The sequence below is a fragment of the Acomys minous genome (genome assembly GCF_964271855.1).
Source record: "Acomys minous genome assembly, chromosome: 18".
Classification (NCBI taxonomy): domain Eukaryota; kingdom Metazoa; phylum Chordata; class Mammalia; order Rodentia; family Muridae; genus Acomys; species Acomys minous.
Genome location: NC_140501.1, coordinates 61,766,555 through 61,789,647, shown reverse-complemented (window position 1 = coordinate 61,789,647; position 23,093 = coordinate 61,766,555). Strand labels below are relative to the sequence as shown.

Sequence of the window (23,093 nt, the reverse complement as noted above, 5' to 3'; positions counted from 1 at the left end):
ATCACAGGAGGATTTCAATAAACAACCCTTTTAAAATGAAGTGACAGGTTAGATTAGGGGTTTGATAAACTGTCATAATCTCATATTAACACAGAAGCCTGAAAACTAGATGCCACTAAGTTCGTTTATCCTTAAAAGTGCAAACTCAAACCTTGCAGGTAAGGAATCCATGTGATGCTAGGAGGAAGTCTTTGGTGGCATTCTGTATTCAACACTTTTTATTGGCTTAGGTGACCACAAGAAATCATCCTTATTAAACTGACAGAACAGCCAGGAGTGGTGGCACACGCCTTTAATCCTAGCACCCGAGAGGCAGAGGCAGGTGGACTTCTGTGAGTTCAAGGCCAGCCTGGACTACAAAGAGAGTTCCAGGACAGTCAGGCCTGTTATTCGGAGAAACCCTGTCTCAAAAAACCAACCACCAGTCAACCAACCAACCAAAGAAACAGCAACAAACCCACACTGACAGATGCTCTACAGTCTAAAGGAATTGGTGATAAACAGAAGACAGGTCCCAGGTCTGGAAGAGCAGGGCACAGAGACAGGTTAGAGAGCTTTACCAATGGGGACTCTGTTGTGTTGGGGAAGGGGGAGGTGGTTTTTGTGAAAACTGGGAAACGGATGTGACTGCCCCTCAACGAGGAGACGGTATTACATGAGGGACAAGTATATGAATATACTAACCTAGGAAGACACACCACCAAGTAGGAACTATCACAGAAAAACTGACGCTAGAAATGTACGCCAAGGGCCAGTGAGATGGCTCAGCCGGACAAACGCACTCGCCTCCAGGACTGAAGATCTGAGTTCGATTCCTGGAACCTCCATGGTGGAGAACTGACTTCTCCAAGTACTATGGCGTGTCACTCAGGTTAAATAAAGAAATGTGAAAAAAAAATGCAGTAATATGAGCAAAACCATCCTGAATCCTTGTTATGTGCGCATGGGTGTTCAGGACAGGTGGTCCCCGACTAACACAGGCTTCTATCCTAAAATCTCACTGTAAGTTGAAGATATTCTGAAGGAAAATTTCGATTATTCATCACACACTGGTGGCACACGTCCCCTTTAATCCCAACACTTGGGAGGCAGAGGCAGAAGCAGGCAGATCTCTAAGTTCAAGGCCAGCCTGGTCTACAGAGCGAATTCCAGGACAGCCAGGGCTACAGAGAAACCCTGTATTGAAAAACCAAAAACAGTACAAAGGAAAACAAAAAGAAAATGTGACTGGGCTGGAGAGATGGCTCAGTGGTTAAGAGTGCCTCCTGCTCTTCCAAAGGTCCTGAGTTCAATTCCCAACAACAACATGATGGTTCACAACCATCTGATGCCCTCTTCTGGCCTGCAGGTATACATGCAAGCAGAACACTGTATACCTAATAATAAATAAATCTTAAAAAAAAAAATAATGTGACTAATCTACTCCCTTTACAGAGTATTTTAGCTCAGTTTCACAGCACACTGTAGAGTGCTGTGGTTTCCCCTCATGATCTCAAGGCTAATCAGGAGCTGCAGTCACTACTGCTAGTGCCCAGGAAAGGGAGGGGGATCAGACAAGCAGTGCCTCAGCCCAGGAAAGGGCCCACATTTGAATTCAGAGGATGCACTCTGGGACCATCTTCAAGTAAGATGTTCTCAAACGGAACCGTTGTTGTCGGGCTGCGTATACAGCTGTATGGGGAAAGACTGCACGGAGATATGGCAAGACATGGGTAACTGAGACTGGGCGACAAGAGGAGAAAAGAGGCTGAATCCCGCTTCTGACTTTATACAGCTAGGAATTATTTAATTTGAAATAAAAAAAAATGTGTCTCCACATTAACATTTACACAAGTAACATTAGTTACCTTTACACTTAAGAGTGACAAAAGGTGATAGTACTGTTAAAAAGTTAGACTGGAGCCGGGTGTGATGGCACATACCTGGAATCCCAGCACACAGGGAGGGAGAGGCATCAGAGCTCTGCGAGTTCGAGGCCAGCCTGGTCTACAAAGCGAGTCCAGGACAGCCAAGGCTACACAGAGAAACCCTGTCTCAAAAACAAAATAAAACAAAACAAAACAAAAAAAACCCCAAATACAAAAACAAACAAAAAGTTAGATTGAACTTAGCAGGCATGTCTAGAAGAGCGGCCTTGTGTCATGGTCCCGCCACAGCACCACACCCGGCTGAGCACCCGGCACAAGGCAGGTCACTGGTGCACCAGGAGCCTTCGGGGAAGGAACTCCTGGTTGTAATCACAGGTCTGGGCTGAGCGTGGGTCTAGCCTCAGCTATTTGCAGAGTGCGCAAGTAGAAAACAGATCTGCTTTTGGTCCTCGGAGAGAGGGCAGAGCAAGGCCGCACATAGAGCGGGTGTGGCAAGGAGGCCGATGTAAGCCAGCACGGAAGAGACTCTCAGGGGGCACAAGCCCTCCTGGCGGGGCTTGGTCTCCTGCGTTTTTGGCTTCCACCATCTCCTTCCATGTCCGATTCCTGGAGCCTATTCCCAGCCTTTTGGTGTCACTGCCCTGAGACAGGTGGCTCCTTGTTACTTGTTTTCTTCAAAGAGCAACCATCCCACAGTAGCCTGAGTGGGTACCATCCTGTGATGCCTGACACTCCCTGCTCTCGCTTTGCTGTGGCGTTCGTTGGCCTGCATCAGAGACCATCTGCGAGGTTTGTTGACACGCAGCCTCCTTCAACATGAAGGCTCCGGGTCTGTGGGGTTTTTTTTGGGGGGGGGGTTGTTTGTTTGTTTGTTTGTTGTTGGTTTTTTTTTTTAGGTCCAGTCCCAGGGACAAGCAGGGTCTGACACTTAGCTGGTGATCAATAAATAGCAGCTGATGAAAAAAAATCACGAGGGATGTGCAGGACCATGGAATCCTGTGGGGCTGCGGTTACACCGTGGCCTCCAGTTGCAACAGACGCAGGTGCGGCCTGTGGCGTTAAAGTCTCAGGTGTGGAAAGGAGGCCACATAACCTTCGTTACGCATGGCTGGGCCACTCTCGTTGGCCTTTGATACTGACAGTTACCTGAGCTATGCCTTCTTGGCCAACCCCCACCCTTCCACAGGAGGAGAGGTGAGGGACCGCTGTGCTTTGTGTTGCAGTGAGGCTGCAAGGAGGCTAGAGATGTGGGTGGTATGCATGTCAGGGAGTACAGAGGCCCTGACAGGACAAACTTGTAACATTCTTTGTTACAGTACCGGCTCTCTTTTCTCTTTACTTTTTTTTTTTTTTTTTTTTTTAATGTTTTGAGGCAGAGTCTCATGAAGCTCAGGCTGGCTTTGAACTAAGCATGTAGCTGAGGGTGACTTTGAACTTTAGATTCTCCTGCCTTTGCCTCCCAGGAACAAGCGCTGTTCCTATATATTTACTTCCTCCAAGGCTGGAGATGGAGCTTATGCCTTGTGTGAGGTAGGCGCAAGGCTGGGGGTGGAGCCTTTGGCTTGTGTAAGGCGGGCTGGGGGTGGAGCCTATGGCTGTGTGAGGTAGGCACAAGGCTAGGGGTGGAGTCTATGGCTGTGTGAGGTGGGCTGGGGGTGGAGCCTATGGCTGTGTGAGGTAGGCTGGGGGTGGAGCCTATGGCTGTGTGAGGCGGGCTGGGGGTGGAGCCTATAGCTGTGTGAGGTAGGCACAAGGCTCGGGTGGAGCCTATGGCTTGTGCGTCCTAGGCAGGCATCTTGGCAATGAGCCACTTACTCATCAGCCCTGGATTTTCTTGGGTTACAGAGGGATACAGCTATCACTCGTTTTACTCTGCTGCTGTGTTTGCACCCAGCTCTCCTTCCCCTGCTGATGTGGCTGGTCTCTGTGTTATGTTAACTTCAGTGTCACCCTGCACTTTCTCAAGCTTTCAGTTAATGGAGCTTTGCTGTCTAAGATGTCAGTCACCTTCTCACTGCGGGTCTACTGAGTGGAAAAGAGATTATAGCAATGGTACTGTCCTCGGTGGAGGAGGGGGGGGTCTATGGAAATCGTCCCATTGATTTCCCCAGGCCTGGGAAGTATTCAGGAAAGCCCACTCTATGGTGACGAATCTAGGCCAGGGTATATACTGTGATCCATTCAGTGTATACGAGCTGCTCCCTGCTGAGTCACTACTTAGAAACGGTGCTACCTGAGGCAGCTTAGGCCAGGGGGAAACCAATAGAACCCTCTGTTGTTCCACATTGGACTAGCAATGGCCTGTCTCTCAACAGGTGGCATGGTTCCTTTGTTAGCAGATGCCACACGGGTTGGGGGGGGCATCACCTATCACCCTCAGAGTTTACTCACACCAGGGCTTCTCCTCGCGGACAAATTGCCAACTCTAGTTAAGGACGGTCATACTTCAGAGGTCAAGCTTTAATTTTCAAGCTTGTGGCCAGACCTCTCCGCCAGTCCTATGAAGTGCTTGTTGGTGGTTTGTAATTATTTTGGCTCTACCCTTTAATGCCTTCAGAGTGACAATCTTCATAACGTGTGGGAGTGGAACTAGCCACTTAAAAAGCTGGGTGCTCTTTTAACAGGGTGCCTGGCAGGTGGGAGAGACCGTGCACATCTGTCCTGTCACCCGAGTGGAAGCCGGCTGAGATTTATTCCTTTCAATGGTCCTCCATTAAAATATTGTCACTGATGTTTAAAATGCTTTAGCATCCTCTGATGGGAAACTTGTACCTTAAAGGATGGAAGTGCTGGTCCAGCAGAGAGCTGCATGTCAGCAGATGTTTACCTGAGACAAGGGAATATGGATGTTGAGGGAGCATAAAGCTGCCTCATGGGCCACACCCTTCTAGACACTTCCACGGAGGACACTGTAGACTACAACTCATGTTGTAGTCTTCATGGTGGAAACGGTTTTAATTTTTAAATAGAAAGAGTTATTATTTATTTACTTTTGTGACATTGGTGCTCCGCTATGGGGAGTCAAACATGGCAGACGGTGCTTTAGCGCCGACTGCACGCTGAGCCTAAGAACCTCACCCACGAACTGTGAGTTCCACTAGTTCTTCCAGGAACTGGACTGATGCTGTCACCGGGACTTAGCATCCTACACACTGCATTCTCTCCCATATTACGGTCCTTAGGATGGGGCTCGTTGAACTTCTCAGTGCTATGGATTTGGGCAGCAATGCTCTGTCCCCTCCCTCTTTATCCATTTTTCTAGCCACAGGGGGTTTTCTGTAACTGGGGCAGAAGAATCCCAGTACAGTGGGTAGGTAGCCTGTGAACACACTCATGGGATGTTGTAAGTATGAACTGTGGAATATATGTGTACACAAATCACTGTAGCTGGGCACAGTAACAGGGGCAGGTGGAATTATGAGAGTTCTAGGCCAGCCAGGGGGACAGAGTGAGATCCTGTCCCGAAGACAAAACAAAGCAAAACTCCACAAACTTACTGTTGACTAAGTTGAAATTTGGTATTCTATTAAAAACCTTATTTAATTTTGAAGTATACAAAATAATCTTATTTTAATGAATGACATTTAAGAGTTTACAAAGTTACTTTAGCGACAAGCATGAAACCACAGCTCTTATTTATTGTTACAAAGTGGCTCCCCAATGCCATTTTGGGCGGTAGGAAGTGTCCCCTGTTGGAGTTGTTGAGCGCCATCTTGTGGGAGACACATTCTGCATACCGGCAATGCCGAGGTTCAACTTGTCTTAGAAAAGGTGCGCACTGACCTAAACTCTAGTTTCTATTTTTCCCACATATCCATATTTCCGTTTTCTAGTTAAGAAGCCAACGCTGAAGAGGGAAGCAAACAGACCTTCAAAATAGAAAAACTCAGTTTGAATCAGCAGAATTTTAGACTCTAGACAGTTCATTGGTTCTTTGAAAACAGTTAACCCCCTGCCTCCACCCCATTTTGTTTCTGCACCGTTAAATTGTACCACGGCAGTGAAATTCCCAAGCAAACTCAAAAAGTCCATGTGTCTCTGATGCTGGCTGCCACATCCCACAGCTACGGAGTCGGCAGCTGTCGGGAGGCCTGGGATGGGCTAGGTTCATGGCAGGTGGCAGTTGTTGGCATATTCTACCTGTCACTTGGGTCTTTTAATTGAGGCCTCTTCTTGTCAGGAGCCAGCGTATAAGGCTTCCAGCTTGTCTCATTTGGGACAGGTTCTGATGCTGTTTTACTGGACTCAACACAGTAGGTACACCAGCGAAGAACACAGTAGGTGGCCTCTCAGCCACTCTGCAGATTTCCAATAACCCAAAGGCCAATATTTTAAAGACCTTGTGAGATCTGGTTACACATCAAGTTCACATCAGAAACGGAACCATTGAAATAGGAGGAATGTATAAATGGTTTCCAGATAATTTTAAGAACAAAAGAACCTATCTTATTTTAAGGTTTTCATTAAAAAAAAAAGTACACAGCGCTTGAAGCATTATAAATGACTTTGTGCATCACTGCTGGCTTAAACTATCAAAGTAAATAACAGAATGGTGATCCTTTCCCTTTAACTGGGGGCATCTTGGGGAAGGGTACCCTAAGTGGGGGAAACACTGAACTTTCTCAGCACCTTCCTCAGGCCTGGGCTCATCTCTCCTGTCCTGAGAGAGAGAGAGAGAGAGAGAGAGAGAGAGAGAGAGAGAGAGAGAGAGAGAGAGAGAGAAACAATGTGAGACTCTTTGTTTAAACTGTGAATGTCTCTTACAAGAATAGTCCCTACCAGCACGGGGTCCCAGTGGAACTAACTTTAGAACCGATTAATACAGGCTTAGAATTGGGCCTTTGTTTGGGAGCTTTGGGGGAAGGGAGCCCCATGGAGGTTTCTGGAGTTTCATGGGAGGCCTACAGGGACTTCAAATGGTGGTGTTTAAGATAGGAATGTTGGCCTCGGGGGAAAATGCTGCTGGTGGCTGAGCTTTGACAGCTAAGCAGCAGTTGCCTCATCTTTCTCCCTCGGTCTCTGTCCTAGCAGCTGGGCAAATGCATCAGTTAAACTGGTCTTTTTGACTTTCCTGAACAATATCTAATGAACAAGTAGCACAACTCTGTGATGTTTAGCAGGATGCAAATTCCAGACACAGAAATCATGAACACCGTGAAGACGGTCTTTTCCGTGGGCCTGGAGATGAAGCAGTCCACCGTGTTGGGGCACGGCCAAGCGTTGCACTTCACCAGGCGCTGCATGAAGAAGCCGTTGTACATGATGTAGAAGACGTACATGAAGACGGCCTCAAAGATGACCCGGAAGAAGATGCTGGTGGTGTAGGTCCACCACAGGGACCCTTCGATGCGCACCTTCTGGGCCTTGATCTCTTCGATGTCCTTAAACTCGTTCTTCATCTCGCCCTTCATGAACTTGCGTTTCTTCTCGTGTCTCCGGTAGGCCACATGCATGGCTACCAGGAGGGCCGGTGTGGACACGAAGATCAGCTGCAGCGCCCAGAGCCGGATGTGAGAGATGGGGAAGTACTGGTCGTAGCACACGTTCTTGCAGCCAGGCTGGAGGGTGTTGCAAATAAAATCGGCTTGCTCGTCTCCCCACACCTCCTTGGCGGCCACCACGAGGATCATGATGCGGAAGATGAACAGGACGGTGAGCCAGATTTTCCCAATGCTGGTGGAGTGCTTGTTGACACCCCCGAGGATACTCTGTAGCGTGCTCCAATCCATCTTGTCGTCTGCTAGGGGGTTGGCACTACAAAGGACAAAGGAACACAAGACAGGAATCACTGGTCTGCCCAGAATCTGAGCCCTATTTCTGGCCGTGGGTAGGTATTCTTAACTGACTTCCTGAGCAAACATCAAAGCATACGCAGTCTCCTCTAGGTGAGGGTACAGCTTACTTTGCCATAGATTAAGTGCATAGCTCCCAACCCATCTCCAGGATGTCCCTGTGTGCTCTGCAGTAACGTTCTCCCAAGTTCACCTGAGTGATTCGCTCAATCTTTTAGCACATAATAAAGATTCAGGTACAGGGGTGCACCAAAGCAAAGGACTTGTTACCCTAAAGGGAAAACCGGGTTCTGGCTAAGCCCCACCTCACATGTTCCCATTTCCGTACTGGTCCCTCAGTGGGCTGTGTCAGTAGCTCCAAGCTTTGCAGTGCATCACAGTGACGGACGAAAGCTTGGACCAATCTCACCTTGGAGGCACAGCTGCCTGGTTCATACAGCAGAGTTTGTGAAACATGACCCAGCGTTGTCTCCCTGCAGACTCTAGGCTAAAGCTGTGTCTTTAAGATATTTTAACATTTATGGGTTTTGGGAGGCAAGAGTGATGTGTCATTCCTAGTGGATACATGTACAGTTGAGGTTCCTCAACTTAATCCTTTACTGTAAGCCTTGCTTCTATCTTCTGAGAGGAACAGGGTAAAAAAAAAAGTCTCTACGATTAGGTTTTTACACTCAGGTTCATGGCTCCGCTGTCAAGCTGGGACTGTTTGATTAACGCTCTGTATCTGTTTTGATATGTGTTGCAAGCAAGTGTTGCACTGTGGACTATGGTTTTAACCTTGAAGTGATTCTAAAATAAATATATCATGAAAGATGACGGGAAATTTAGCTCAGTGGTTCCCAAGTTACTGGTGCAAGGAAACACCTGAAGGTGGTTTTGCCTTGGGTGACACAGCGTATATATTGACTGTGCCCTGGATGGTCTTGCATGAGCTGGTGGCCTTCTATTTCATCCCAGGGCAGGAACTGTCCTCACTGATTCATAGTTACACGCCCTGTCTGTCACAATCAACCCCTCTTCTGACAAGATCCCACCCTCCTCACTGACCTGATGACTCACTTGCTTTCCATCCCTTTCAAGCTGTAATGAATCCTCTTGCTCTTATGTAAAAGCATCCTACCCTCCTTTTGTAGCAAGTTACATCCTGTTTTCCAGTGGACTCAAAAAGGGTTCAGAGCGAGAGTCCCTCCTTGCCTATAGCGGCAATGGCAGAATGCCAAGAAGCCCACCTGGCAGGACCCAGTCAACTGGGCCTTGGTCAGATGAGACCCTGTCATGTGCATGGAAGTTACGGGAAGCTGAACAGAAACAAGGAAGGAAGAAACAGAGGCGCAGCAGGTTCAGCCCTGACCCATTTACACTCAGACTGTTTGAGGCCTTGGGAAAGCTGGTTGTCCTTTGAACAAAGCTCCATGTGGTCTGCCCCCAACAGCAAAAGGATTGAAAGCAACAGTGTTTCACGTTTAACAGAACAATCTGATTGGAATTAGACCTTCTGTTCTTGATCGTTTGCTGAGTGGCCATCAGGACATTGACTGAAATAAACATTCACACAAAGGTCCGGAGGGGCGTGCCTGCCTATAGCGCCCACAGTCTAGCCCAGTTATTAGTATCAATTGAAGAAAAAAATAAACTTCTGACCAAACTCTTCACTTGTTTATAAAAACTACTGTAAAGTATCTGTCCAGTTTGAGTTTGCTGTGTTACCCAGGTTGGCTTCTAGCTCCCTGCAGCTGGGGTTAGCACAGCGTGGTGGAACACATCTGTACTCCCAGAACTCTGGCAGCGGATGCAGGAGGATTGTGATAACTTGACAAAAAACTTGGGTTGCAGAGCAAGACCCTGGCTCAAGAAACAAACACCAAAAGAGACAAAACCAACCCCCCTCCCCCCAAAAAAACCCCCCAAAAATAGGAAAAAAAACAAATAAAAAATAAAAGAAACAAAACAAAAACAGGGGAAAGGGCTGGCAGGACTGAACAAGAGAGGGAGTGGGGGGAGGGACAGGAGGACATCAAAAGAAAACCAAGTAGCTGGGTCCTAGCCGTGGCCCCTGGCACATCTGATTGCAGCAGTTTGTCTTAAATGACCTTTCCAAGAAGAGGGAGAGGGTTGAAATTTGACCTCGCCAGGGGGTGAAGAGTACTAAGCCAGTCGGGTGAAATTGTCAATATTCAACTGGTTTGGGAGGTGATCTCACGGCTGGTTTTCTGACTAGAGAGGTCACAGCAAGGTCCCTACCTGGCCTGGGCCACCTACAGATTGCCTTGAACGCTGTCAGACTGTGAGGGGCTGAGTGAAAAGGATGTGTGTGTGTGTGTGTGTGTGTGTGTGTGTGTGTGTGTGTGTGTGATATCACATGACCGACCAGGGGAGCTGGTGGAACACTTACAGATGCTGTCGCCACCTTACCCTTCTCACAATTGTGACTAACTTAGTTCATAGTTTCCAATGAACTCTGGGGTAAATGGAGCATGGCTGTGCCAGGCTTCTCAGGATAGTCCCAGGGACCTGGGCAATTCGTCCTATTTAGGCTTATGCTCCCTTCCAGTGAGGCAGCACTGAGGGGGCTGATGCAAGAGTCCTAAGGGACACGTTTCTCAGCAGCACACTATCTGAACCTGTCTGGAAGATTTGCTTCCAGCTGCAGAGTCCAGCCTGGACGCAAGCCTTCAAAAGCATTTAAGGAAAGCGAAAAGCAATCAAAATCTCCACTCAAGTGCAGGCTGGGGTTCTCTAGCTCTCGGGAGCGGCTACAGACGCGCGTTTTGGGCGGTCGCCCGCGTCACTCCCGTGCTTTAGGTGGTAAAGGTCAGTGTCTTCCCACGGAGGCCTCCTGCTTAACAAACGAAACCGCGTTTTCCTGCTAAACTTTCGGTTAGTTAAAAACTTTCAATGGCGGCAGACAACGCAGTCAGGAGGCCCAGAGAAAATTCTGGCAAAGGAACACTGGCGACACGTCGCAGTTGCGCGCGGTACGGACTGACCCCCGCAACCCTCCCCGGCCTGGCCTGCGCTGCGCGGGACCTTCCCACCCAGGCTGTGCGAACGCTTCCTGCCCTGTGCGCAGCAGCGAGCGCGGACGGAGCAGCCGGGTCCAACCCGGAGCCCGGCCAGATGCTCCAGCTGCAGACACGCGTTCGCGGCTCGGGTCCCTGTCGCAGGTGACAGTGGCCCGCGGGGACCGCGCAATGCGCTTGGGCCTCGGTTTCCCCGGCCAGCGGCGGCCCGCACCCCGCCTCGCACCTCACGCGTCCCTACTGGCAGAGTTTGGCGCTCTAGCCGCCGCGAGGCGTCGCGATCAGGCGCGGGCCACACCACTGTGACTCGGTGGCACGGATTGGCGGTCCCACCTGTGTCCTGAGGAACGTGCAGCCCTGGGTGGCGGGAGGCGGCGAGGCGCTGTCTCCTGTAACGAGTCCTAGGGCCGGTCCCAGCTTAGTCGGGAGTGGGTCTCGGGCGGCTCCTGGGTTGGTCCAGAGTGGGTCGCGGGCTGATCCGGAGCTGGTGGCCGCTGGTCCTGGCGGAGGTGGCGCTCCGTAGGCGGGAGCGCCGCCGCCTGGCTGCGAGTTGGGAGAGAGAAGCGCGCCTGGCGCTGCGATCGTGGACACCTGTCGGCCGGGGCGCCTTTTAACCGCACCCTTCACTCCGCCTCTCTCACCCGGGAGCGATTGAGAAAGTTGCAGAGGAGGCGGCTCCGAGTAGCCCGCCGCCCCCAGCGCCGCGGGCGGGGCTCTACGGGCACCCGGAGCGTCGGGAGCTTAGGAGCCTAGAGCTCTCCCTAGCCCTCCGCCCTCCCTAGGCCCCCCCTCCCACCTTGCAGGGCTCTCTCGGAGCTCCAGGCTCTGCCGATGTCGCGTCCTGTGCGCAGCCTGAACGGAGCCTGCAGACCCCTGCGACACAGGTCGCAAAGCTCCAAGCCCCGGCTTTTGGGGGCATGGGTGGTGTAGAAAGATTTGATGGTGCTGTTATTACTACTCCCACTAGTGGAAGCACTTGAAGCTTCGCTGTAGTAATATATACTATAGATATTAGAAAGCCGGGAGTTGGAAGGACTTGGAACTCTGCAAGGCCCATAGCTTCCAGTGGCACACACAAGGCTCCTCTCACTTAAGGGACCCGCAGCGCAGTGAGCCCGGGCATCTGCAATTTGGATTCAAGGCGGACTAACAGAGGGCGCCATCAGGGCTGGCCAAATTCTGGCTTGTATTTCCCTGAATTCCCGATTTAATTCGATCACTTTGAACGGGTGTGCCAGTGCTTAGGCCAGGGGGCGGGTGTAGAGGTGAGTGTCTTCAGGGCTGGCCTCCAAGTCTCAGCCTGGCCTGGAAGTGGGACGTGTCCCAGTCTCTGCTTCTCCGCTCTCTGTGCCTCCTTTCCCACAACTGAGATCACTACAAGGAAGGGGCGCCCACATTCTGCGGCAAAGCAAGAGAGCAGAGGAGGTCAGGCACTCTCGGCCAAACTGAACGTGGATTTTGAGGTTTCAGTGTTCACATTGCTTGGCTATCTGGATAGTTTTGAAAGGCAAGAAACACGAAGTGGACGTTCCACCAGGCGTTCAGATGAGAACTTAAAATGTCAAGAGCAGGCTATTCTAGGGGACACCTAGGCCCAGCTGGCTTCACCCCACTTCGTTACTTGCGACCTGGGTCCTAGAGCAGCCAGGTTTGGGGGTGCAAACTGCATGTCCTTACAGAGTTTCCTCAGATCGGGTTTACATGAAGTGAAGAGACAGTGGTTCATTCTGACAAGGCCCATCTGGTCTAAGGAATGGCTTTCATTGAAAACAACCAGAGCTGAAGGCACACGTTTTTTTTCCTCGCAAAGCTTGGCTCGTTGCCATGGGCAGGACAGGGCAGGGCGTTGGGCTGAGGCTACTACGCCCACCTTCTTTCTAACTGTAAGTCTTAATCTAAGAGGGAGTGTCTGTAAAGAAGAGCCTCATCTCCTTATACAGCCAGAGCGAGCCAGCGAGAGGTGCTGAGTCAGCTGGCGAGGGGTGACTGGCCAAAGTGGTACAACTAACTCCCTTGGCCCGAGCACATCTAGAGATGGAGCGAAGAGGGGAGGAGGTGACGGCAGCTGGTGGGGGTAGACGGATGTCAGTACCTTTAGTTTCCCAGTCAATTGGAGTTCCTGTTCAGTGAGAATGAAAGAAGATTCTAGAATCACTGTAGGAAGTTGGCTGGTAAAAGATAGGACTCACTTTCCCTACTGAACAATTTCTCCTGAGCACCCACCTTATGATTATAGGTTCACTGGCTGCCGGCTGCCGGCTGCTTCCCTAACTTGCTTCTACAGATTTGCACAATGGCTGTGTGCTGGCTGACTGTCATTGCTGATGGGGGACATTAGGACGAATCGTTCACCTCTGCTAACGTCCCCACTGAGAACTCTGCACTTGCTTGTCTTCTGTTTCATCTAATTCTTCTTGTTTCTTTGTTCCCCGCTAAACCAGAGGTTCCTCTAGGGTAGGAAATGCTAAATTTATTTGAGAATGTGCATACTCCAGAGGGGGATAGGAAGAGGAGGGGAGGGGAGGGGAAGGGAGGGGAGGGGAGGGGAGAGGAGGGGAGGGGAGGGCGGGCGCTGTGAACGGTTGGGTTGCGATGATCTCCACATGAGGCTATAAAGTGTATCCAGTTAGCCGATTATAACAAAAAGAATTTCTGTACCCTGAATTGTGCTTTCTCTTGATAAAATGAGCACTGGGAATACACCACTGGGTTCTCAGCCAGCTTCCAGTGTTTCTGTGTTTCAATGTCTGGGCCACTGGTGCTCAGGCTCTGTGGGCAGCAGCAAGCCTGTGGGACAGGACTGGGAGTTCATGGCCCGGCCTCGGAGCAGCCGATCTTCGTCTCGTTCTTGTGTGGCAAGATAGAGAACAGTTTTTGATCTGTCTTTAAGCGGAATCCCAGACCTGACAATGGGGAGGGGCGAAGAGGGGCCCATGAAGCAGCTATTAATGATTAACCAGAGAGGATCTCTGGCCATTGCACCTTGTCATGTCCGAGTGTCAGGACAAACAAGTGGTGGTTTCATGTCTGCCTGGTCAGTACTGAGAATATGAGGCCTAGTTCGTAGCTTAACTGAACTTTCTTGATGACGTTGAAAGCACTTTTGAGGTGAAAAGGCTAATGTTTAGGCTACTTGGTCTTTTAATTTGATAGTCTTTTTTTTTTTTAAATAAATGCACTCAAAAGAAGTCACTGTTGTACAAGAAATCACTGCAAGGTAGATTGTACAACTTGCCATATTGACGACTGAGTGCTTGCCAGCTCTCTTCTGGGGCTGTCTCTTCAGTCCTGGGAAGGATTCTCTGAGTATGCATTAAAAAAAGCCTCACATTTCTGACTTATAAATCAAATGTAGGTGATGGCAGAGAAAATTTAAGGACAAGAAAGGGCTTGTGGGTGTCTCGAGCCCCCCAGTCCTACCACTTGGCAAGTTTTCAGGCAAGCTGGGCCCATTGACAGCCTCTGGGAGAGCCATGAGCCCTTTGGGTCACATACTCTTTTCCTGAGTTTGCTATTGAAACATTAATCCTATGATTATGACTATATATCATATTCAGCTCTTCCCCCGAGTAGCAACTGGAAACTAAAGGGCCCCTCGCCTCCCCGGATAGTTAAGGATGACTTTCATTTGATGATGTAATGTCCTGGCAGGATGAATGGCTCCTGCGGGCCCTGTCAGTCTGTGTGGGGGATTCTTATCCGGGGGTATGCTTCCTACGACTTCTGTTGTTGTGACTCGGTTTGTTTGGAGTCAGCTTCTCCAGCCCAGGCTGGCCTCCACCTCCTGATGTGGCTAAGGATGACGTGAGCTAATGCTTCTGCCTCTGCGTCTTCCATCCTGGCATCCCAGGCTGTACCTCTGACCCTAGCTTCGCTCTTCAACCCTGAGTCGTACTATTTCTATGCTTTCTAAAACATACTAATCTGAAACTACGTAAGAAGGAAAAGCCAGTTGTTATATTCAAAGTAAAACCAGAAGGCATTTCAGACTTCCAACAATTTAACCTCCTCCGAATTAAAGACATTTAAGTCTTCAACTTTTAAGTAGCGGCAGCCCCCCCGTAAGTGGTGCTGTTTTCTATGTTTTTAAATTTTGGCACATAAGATGTTCTGATGAAACGGATGTTGCTGGGTCTCAGCTGCGCGTGCGCAGTGGAAGGGGCCGGTCGGTGGCGTGGCTGGGTGAGCTCGGACCCGTCCTTGCAAGCACACTGCTGCGCCTCCTCTGTGGTTACTCAAGCCGACCGTGGAAGAATAACAAAGATTCTTCCAAACATGCTTGTGTCACAAGCACACACAGGTGACTCTGAAATGAAGCAACCATAACTGCCTTTGCTGGCTACCAGGGAACATTCTTTTCTACTGAATTCTAAGTTCTCTGTGTTACAGTGGCTAGGCAGCATGGAGAAAGACAATAGAAATGCCCTGTGAAACTCTTGCCTACAGTGTTCTGAATTTAAGGTTTTGCTTCCTGGGAACCACTGATTATGGGGTTAGGTTTTTACTCCCAAGGTAGTACGTTCTGCAACCTGCAAATACCCTTTTGAGGACCGAAGATGAAGTATTTGGTTTTAAGATTCAGAGTAGAAATTATGTGGTAGCTATTCATTTAAATTTCTCCTAAAACTAAACTGTTTGAGAAGCATTTCCACCTTGGGGGAAATGTTCTTTGAAAAAAAAAAAGGGGGTGGGGGGATGGGGGGGTAAGAGGGGGGTGGCTGGGGAAAGAGACTAAATCTCAGGGCCAGAGTAAAGAATGAAAACAAATGCTGGCAATACTCAGAATGCACAGTAGATGGCACTAGAAAGACTCGCTCAGAAGCCAGGTCCTGGGAGAACATTTTACATTTATTTTTCTAGTTTAGGGTTGTCCCTCTCCATCTCCTGAGCAGGCTGGGAAATTATTTATTTCTTCCTTCCCCTCCCTTTACTCTTCTCTATTCATCCCTTTCTTATTCCTTAATCAGATATGAACTATTGAAAAAGGAGAATATCAGAATTCATTGCTCTTAAGAAGGGTAAGTAATGCTTTGTGGGATATTTGCACATTTGGACTTCCAGATCCAGTGTAAAGTGCACTTCTTGCTGTCAGTCTCTTCCACAAGCAAGTGTGGAAAGCCACTGTTTTGTCTCATTTCCAGGGTGACAAGATAAATCCCAGTGGTTGCAGGTAAAACAGGAGTATAACACAGAGGAGAGACCTGGAGGCTTTGAATGTCTACATGCCACCTCTGCTGTGCCTTAAATTCATGGCTGGCAAGCCCAACAGGCTTCGAGCTGGCAAGGTGTGTTATGGGTAGGAGGCTTAAGGGCTTTCTTCAGGTTGGAAAGGGACATCTGGTCTACCACTAGACCTCTTTCTTCAGGGTTCCCTATTCTGAGCTGAGAGCAGTAGCAATGTCTGGCTAGGTCTCCCCCCCTTCTTTCCTTCCTTTATTTATTCCTTCTTTCCTTTCTTTTTTTCTTTCTTTTGAAACAGGTTTGGCCTGTTGCTATGTTGACCAGGCTGCTGGCCTGAAACTCACAGAGATCCACCTGCCTCTGCCTTCTCATGTTGAGATTAAAGATATGCATCACCACGTCTAGCTTTTAGGTCTTTTATTAAATAAAAGTTTGTCTTAAAAGGAGCATAATTAGAGTGCTTTTGAAAAACAGCATTGCCACTCATCAGTCATTTTCACTGAATTTATGTATGTAAAGAACTACATGGAAACGTGCATATGCATGGTGTGTGCATGCTCACACACACACGTGTGTGTGTGTGTGTGTGTGTGTGTGTGTGTGTGTGTGTGAGAGAGAGAGAGAGAGAGAGAGAGAGAGAGAGAGAGAGAGAGACATACATGTGACAAGTCATTTTGCAGGTCAGAGGAGAAAAAAAACCCTTAGGTTTCAGTCCTCACCTTGCACCTTGTTTGAGACACTCTGAAGTTTCCAGGAATTCTCCTGTCCCTGCTTTGTATTTTGCTGTCGGAGCAGCAGGATTTGATAGGTTCTGGGGATTCAAAGACAGGTCTTTATGCTTGCGTAGAAAGTAGCTTACCCACTGGACCATCTTCCCAGCCTTTTCTTGGAGACATATCTATTTATTTTTAATGAGTTAACTGATTAATTAATTCACTTTATAATAGTTCCTGCCCTCATCTCTTCCCACCCTCCCTCCCTCTCCTTCATGCCCCCCCTACCCCACCCCTCAGAAAAGGGGAGCCTCTCCACCTACACATCCCAGCATGTCAAGTCTCTTTAGGACTGAGCACATCCTCTACCATGGTGGGCTGCCGAGGCAGCTCTGCCAGAAGGAAGTGATCAAAAGCACGCAAGAAAGTTCTTGTTAGAGACCAGCCCTGCTCCCCTTACTAGGGGACGCACATGAAGACCAAGCTGTCCATCAGCTTCATATGTGTAGAGGGTCTAGGTCCAGCCCATATATTGTCATTGGTTGATGTTTCAGTTTCCACAAGCCAACCTGGGCCCAGGTTAGTTGGCGCTGTTAGTCTTCTCGGAGACTTTTAATGTGAAAGTTTGCATTGGATAGTTGGGCTCTGAGAAGAGACAGCAAACACTGAAACTTTGTATCTTCTCCTGGATTTGAAACGAGAGAAGTTTAGGGTACCAGGCTGCTGGTAGTGGTGTTTTGGGGCTCCTGTAGGCATGCAGCTTGAATGCATGGGCGTGGTGCTAAGTACTTTGCATGATCATTGGAAGGGGGCGTTCACTTTTTCTGACCATTCCGTGATGTGCAGGCAGGCTACTGGGCTGTTCAGTTTTTGGTTTTTGAGACAGGGTCTCTCTATGCAGCCCCGGATGTTCAGGAACTCTCTGTGTAGACCAGGGGGCCCTCGAACTCACAGAGATTCTTTCACTTCTGCCTCCCAAGTGATGGGATTAAAAGTGTGTAGCACCAAGACTGGCATCTGTTGAGCTTTTGAAAGATAAATTTTTGTGCTCATGATTTATCAAAGGAAAAGACGTTGCAATGTAACATGGCTAAATTTAGATTGTGTAAGTGACGCACAAAATACAAACAGACACACATGAAGGAATCTCTGGGTATATACCATGCAGGTTAGTGTGCTAATCATTTATGGACAACAATTGAATATCTCTACTCATGCAGATGTTTCATGCTTTTCTCATTGCAGAAGTCCATGGAGAGAGCCTCTTCCTTCTTGCTTGCTTTCTTGCTTTTTCCCCAAGAAAGACGGAACCTTGCTGTGGTATCTCTGACTGCCTGGCACTCACCAGGTAGACCAGGCTGACCTTGGACTTACAGTGCTTTCCTTCACAGCTTCTGTCTCCCAAACCCCAAGTTTATAAACATGTGTTACCAACCTATCCTTTCAACAGAAATAGAAACCAGGTTAAGAATGCAGAGTCAGCGGCTCAGTTGGCCAAGTGGCCATGAAAGCATGAGGAGCTGAGGGGAGAGCCGCACAATGCCTGTGACATACTGAGGGTGGCAGCCACACAAAGCCTGTGACATACTGGGAGTGGCAGTGGACATCGGCTAGCCAGTCCCACTGAATTGATGACCCTTCCAGACCCACCCTCTGCTTCCTGGCACCCAAGAAGTGAGCTAATTTAAGGCTCACCCCCATGATGCTCTGCGTGCATTGCAGACAACAGATGAAAGCTTGTGAAACTCCGCTCCCCTCCCTGAGGATCCATGGCAGTTAATGGTTGACGGGTGAGGGGGCAACATTATCTTTAGTGGAGTAGCTACTGATCCTTCCTATGCTCCTGTGACCTCATAACATTGTATCGACATTCCTGTAAGTAACTCTAATGAAGTTCATTCATTCACACATGCAAGCAACAACAACCACAATAATAATAACCCCTCTCCAAAATGAAGACACCCCAAACCTGACATGAAAGTAGAAAGGAGACTGGCTGAGAAGGAGAGGATTGGTGGGAGTGACAGGAACAAAAAGAAGGCAAGGGACGTGTAAATATGATCATAATACACAATATGCAAATATTAGTCACATTGTTATGTATAATTTATATATGCTGATGAAAACTTCAAACAACAACACACATTTCTCTGGAACCATGAGCCCCAGGAGCCTTCCCCTCCTTTAGGTTGTTTACCTCAGATATTCTGTCACAGTGACAGAAAACTGACCCAAATGCAGTGATGACATTTTTTTTTTTTTGGTTTTATATCACACCTTTTCCCGGTTTACTGTAAAAGGCGGGAGTTAATATATGGCTGGAGAACAGAATTAAACAATTTCTCAGGGTTTTAATTCTGGGACCATGTTAGAGTTGACTGCAAGGTAAGCCTCAAGCAGTATTTAGTCCATTATAACCTCTTTCTAGCTCAAACCCTGATGGGAGCAACAGACAGAACGCTCCGCATTCGTGTGGGAGGGGACAGTGAAGTCGGGGAAGAGCCCGAGGGTCCGAGGGTCCTCAGTTGCATCAGGCCTTGGTTATGCACTTGCATCATGAGTTTGACTCGCAGCAGCTTCACCTTCACCTTGAAATTCGACCGCTTGGGTTCTCATCCTAGCTTCCAGCAGAAAGAAAAGGGCACATGGTCACTGGAAACAAATAGTGAAACGCCCTGGAGGTGCTTTATACACAATGTCCATCATTTGGCAAAAGATTGTAAGGTGTGTAAAGCAGCAGGAAAATGAAACTCCACAATAAAGAAGAAAAAAGCGAATAGAAGTCAATCCACAGATACATGGAAATTAAAAGGGTGGGAAACTAGTAAAATGTCAACCCAGACCACAGGGAAGCTGAGTGCTGTATTGTCAAAACATGCCTCACAATAAGGAGGAGCTGAAAAGTCATTGCAAATGGGCAAAGGGCCATTTCATCAGGAAGGCATCCATTCTGACTCAGAGTTGTAAAACACAAGAAGCAAAATTGAAAATACCAAAGGGGAAAATGACAGAATTCATAGAAAATGTCACAAAAATTATTAAAGACATAGAAGACCTAAATCCTATCAACTAACTATCATTTATTTTTGTGGAACACCATGAGTCCCATCCTCATAAACTTACAAAGCATAACTGTTTCCCACAGGCTCTGAATCATAGAACAAATATCAATACATTATAAAGGGAAGCCACATGCATTTATAGAACCAAATTAGATAATTATGTATCTAGGATTTACCAAATATCTGGTAGTTAAACAACAGCATATAAATAAAAGAGATAGTTATTAGAGAAATTCAAAATATTTTATTTCCATCTTATTTTGTTTTGAGCCAAGATCTCAATAATTTTTCCCAGACTGGCCTTGATCTTGAAATCCTTTGCCTCGGTCTATAGAATAACTGATATTAATATTTCAAATAGATAAGACAAAAATATAAAGATAAAAATTGGCGATGCACTTTAAGTAAATTAGCAGAGAAAGAATCACACATGTGTACCTAAAACAGAAGAAGGCTTCAAGCTGATCACCCACCTTTCTACCTTAAGAAGTTTCACACAAAGAACAAGTAAAACTCACTGTTGGTATAGACAGGTGGCAAAGATAAAAGTGTTTAAATTGAGGTCACAGGATCACAAGAGGTATGTGTTCATGGGTGTAGGCAAGAAAAAGGAACGGACTTTTGATAATGGATCAGGAGACGGTGACAAGCACTGGGTAGGAAAGAAAGTGTCCTTGGGCACTCTCTAAGTCATCTAGCAAATTGCTTCCAGTGTTTGTCTGTCTTCCTCCCCAGCCCAGGACACTAGGATATGATCTTTGAGGGCAAAATGTAAACAACACGTTAGAAAGTCTTTGACAGACAACCAAGGCAGGCTGTACCCTTCACCTCTCCACCTCTTGTCAGAGTCTCTGGTCCTTCCCCTTGTCCAACTGGTAGGCAGGACAGCAGGGCCATCTATCTACACATGCTCTTCAGGAGTTGAGGTTGTGCACATCTTCCTTGTAGGGTGGGTAACACCCGGTGCAGCATCATCGAAGGAGCTTAAGGAGAAGATCCCTTGGTATAATGGAGGGACTCCTGGTTGGAAGGAGGCCCTGCTAGTACAGAGCTTTCTCCCTGACTCCATCCTGGGAGAAGAGACTGATTGGAGCGAGAGCTTTCATTCAAATAACCACACCATGGCAGGGCTGGACTAATTTCTGGTCAAGGCACAGAGCAAACGGGGACAGTTGGTTCTCTCCTGGTGATGAGTTTGGCTCCTGACCTTTTGTGGTACCAGAGGGGATAAGGGAGAACATTCTGAAAGAAAGAGAAAGAAGATAGCCCTAAAAAACAAAGCAGGCTACTGGCACAGAAGCCAGGAGGGCCAGGGCAGCAAAGGACACAGGATGGAGTAAGATAAGCAGATAAAAGGGAAAGGAGGCCCAGGGGAACTTAGCAGAGGTCTGCGGTGTGGCCTTGCTCTAGGAGAGAGAGATGGCAAGGTGCAGGGGTTTGAAAGGACGAATTACTGACCTCTGGAAGTCACTCTCCAATGTAATGCTGGAGACAATTCTTGGTAGCCATGGATGGGGTAGGGTGGGGGGTCTCTGCTGGTAGATTGGTGGACCAGGCCCTAGTCTCCATCCTTGAAGGAAACAAGTCCTGAAAGATCAAATTAATGTCTTGAGACCATCGGGCTGTAAAGATCTAAACCACTTTACACTGTTTAAACAGTTGTTTTTGTTACTCCGTGCCTGAACAAGACACATTTCCAGAGGGGCTAATTCAGAGGGGCAGCTGTTTCACAGAACTTACTGGAAACGGCAGGTGTCTGGGTCTATTTAAAACAAGCACGAGGATGGCCCAAGGAGCTTGAGGACTTCTGGGCTGTGCGATTAGACATTCTGATCATAGACCTGGGAACCTCTGGCCTGTGTCTGTGCTCATGTGACTCTTGTGATCTGGTGACTGGACTCACACGGTGAAGTCCTAATCAATGTGAGGGTTTTCTAGGAGGCAAGGAGGTGGAAAGGAATTCACATCCTCACGAGAGAGCGTAGAGAGCTCAGCCCATCCCTCATGTGAGGACACAGGCACAAATCACTGTCTGAAGTAAGGGACGATTCCTCACCTGACACCAGTGGAAATCTGTGGGAGCCTTGCCTTGGACCACTTTGGTCTCTAAACTGCAAGAAATAGATCCCCATTGTCTTTGAGCCTTGAAGTCTATGGTGTTCTATTGGAGCAGCGCCAGACTAAGCTAGCACAATTTTGAAAGAGGTGCCTTGGAGGATGCTTAAGACCATGACCCCTCCCCAACTAAAGTTACAAATCCCATGCATCTGGTATATGGGTGAGAAGTCGTGGCACGTTTTTTTGTTTGTTTGTTTGTTTTTTGTTTGTTTGTTTGTTTTTGGCCAAGATTATTTCTGGTATTTGGGCTGGTTCAAATTCCAGTGCTTTCGAGTTATGATTTCACTCTGTAGACCAAGCTGGCCTTGAACCCTCTATCATTCTGCTAGCTCTGGGATCCCACAACCAGCTCAAATGCCAACTCTTGACTAGTATGAAACACCCCTCTCCCGTGCATATGCAGATGCTCCAGAGGCAACACACATCTGGGTTTCTCTTGTTCCCTTTTCTTGACCAGGTTAGTCTGGAATTCACTATCTAGCTTAATGATACTCCTGTCTCAGCATCCTAAGTGCTGGGATGACAGGCGTGAGCCACACCTTCCCCTTTTCTGAACATGGGATGGCCAGTCTCCAGCGGTATTAATTTTTTTAAAGAAGTTTTTTCTCTTTTATTAAAAATAGTTTTTTTTCTCAAATAATATACTTGATTATGGTTTCCCCTTCCTCTGCTCCTACCAGGCCCCCACTCACCTACCTCTCTTCTATTTAGATCCGCCCCGTTCTGTCTCTCATTAGAAAACAAACAGGTTTCTAAGGCATAATGATATAATATAATAAGATAAAACAAAAGCTAATACATTGGAATAGGACAAAACAAACAGAAAGAAAGGGCCCAAGAAAAAGCACAAGAAATAGATTTAAGACACAGAGACCCACTCCTTTGCACAGTCCTGAATCCCATAAAAACTCTAAAATGGAAGCCATAATATACATGCAAAGAACCTGCAGTATATGTAATATGTAATATATATAAATATAAAGATTTTTAAAATGAAATTTGAATAGGGGACTAGCCTCTCAGTGGTACCCATGAGAAACACTGCAAACCATTAAATAATTCCTTACAACATAGTACTAACCAAAAGTCAAAATACCACATAAATTCTGAGCTCATAAATACACGAAAATATTAGGGAAAGTGAGAAGGATTTTTTTAATTGCCTGTCTAATAAATCATACGCTGATTTAGGCTGACAAGTACCTTCGAGGTTCTGAGGATGATGAATGACAGAGCTTCAGCCCCTGGTTATTATTTGTAAAGAGATTCTTGGCTGTCAAGCCCCAGTTCTCCCACTGTGCTCTGCCCTCTGAATGGTTTTAAGGCATTCTTTTACTCC

General features: G+C 47.7%; 1 protein-coding gene across 1 annotated transcript; it reads right to left on the bottom strand.

Moving 5' to 3' along the window:
* Positions 1-5,372: 5,372 nt before the first annotated feature.
* Positions 5,373-11,297, bottom strand: GJB2 (gap junction protein beta 2). Its single transcript, XM_084768307.1, has 2 exons — positions 11,014-11,297; positions 5,373-7,622 (listed from the first exon to the last, which is right to left on the bottom strand). The coding sequence occupies exon 2, from the start codon at positions 7,595-7,597 to the stop codon at positions 6,917-6,919; it is 681 nt and encodes a 226-aa protein (XP_084624433.1). The 5' UTR covers positions 7,598-7,622; positions 11,014-11,297; the 3' UTR covers positions 5,373-6,916.
* Positions 11,298-23,093: the final 11,796 nt, after the last annotated feature.

Bases quoted from the DNA above. Each gene is read 5' to 3' on its own strand.
- GJB2 (XM_084768307.1), bottom strand. From the start codon at position 7,597: ATGGATTGGAGCACGCTACAGAGTATCCTCGGGGGTGTCAACAAGCAC.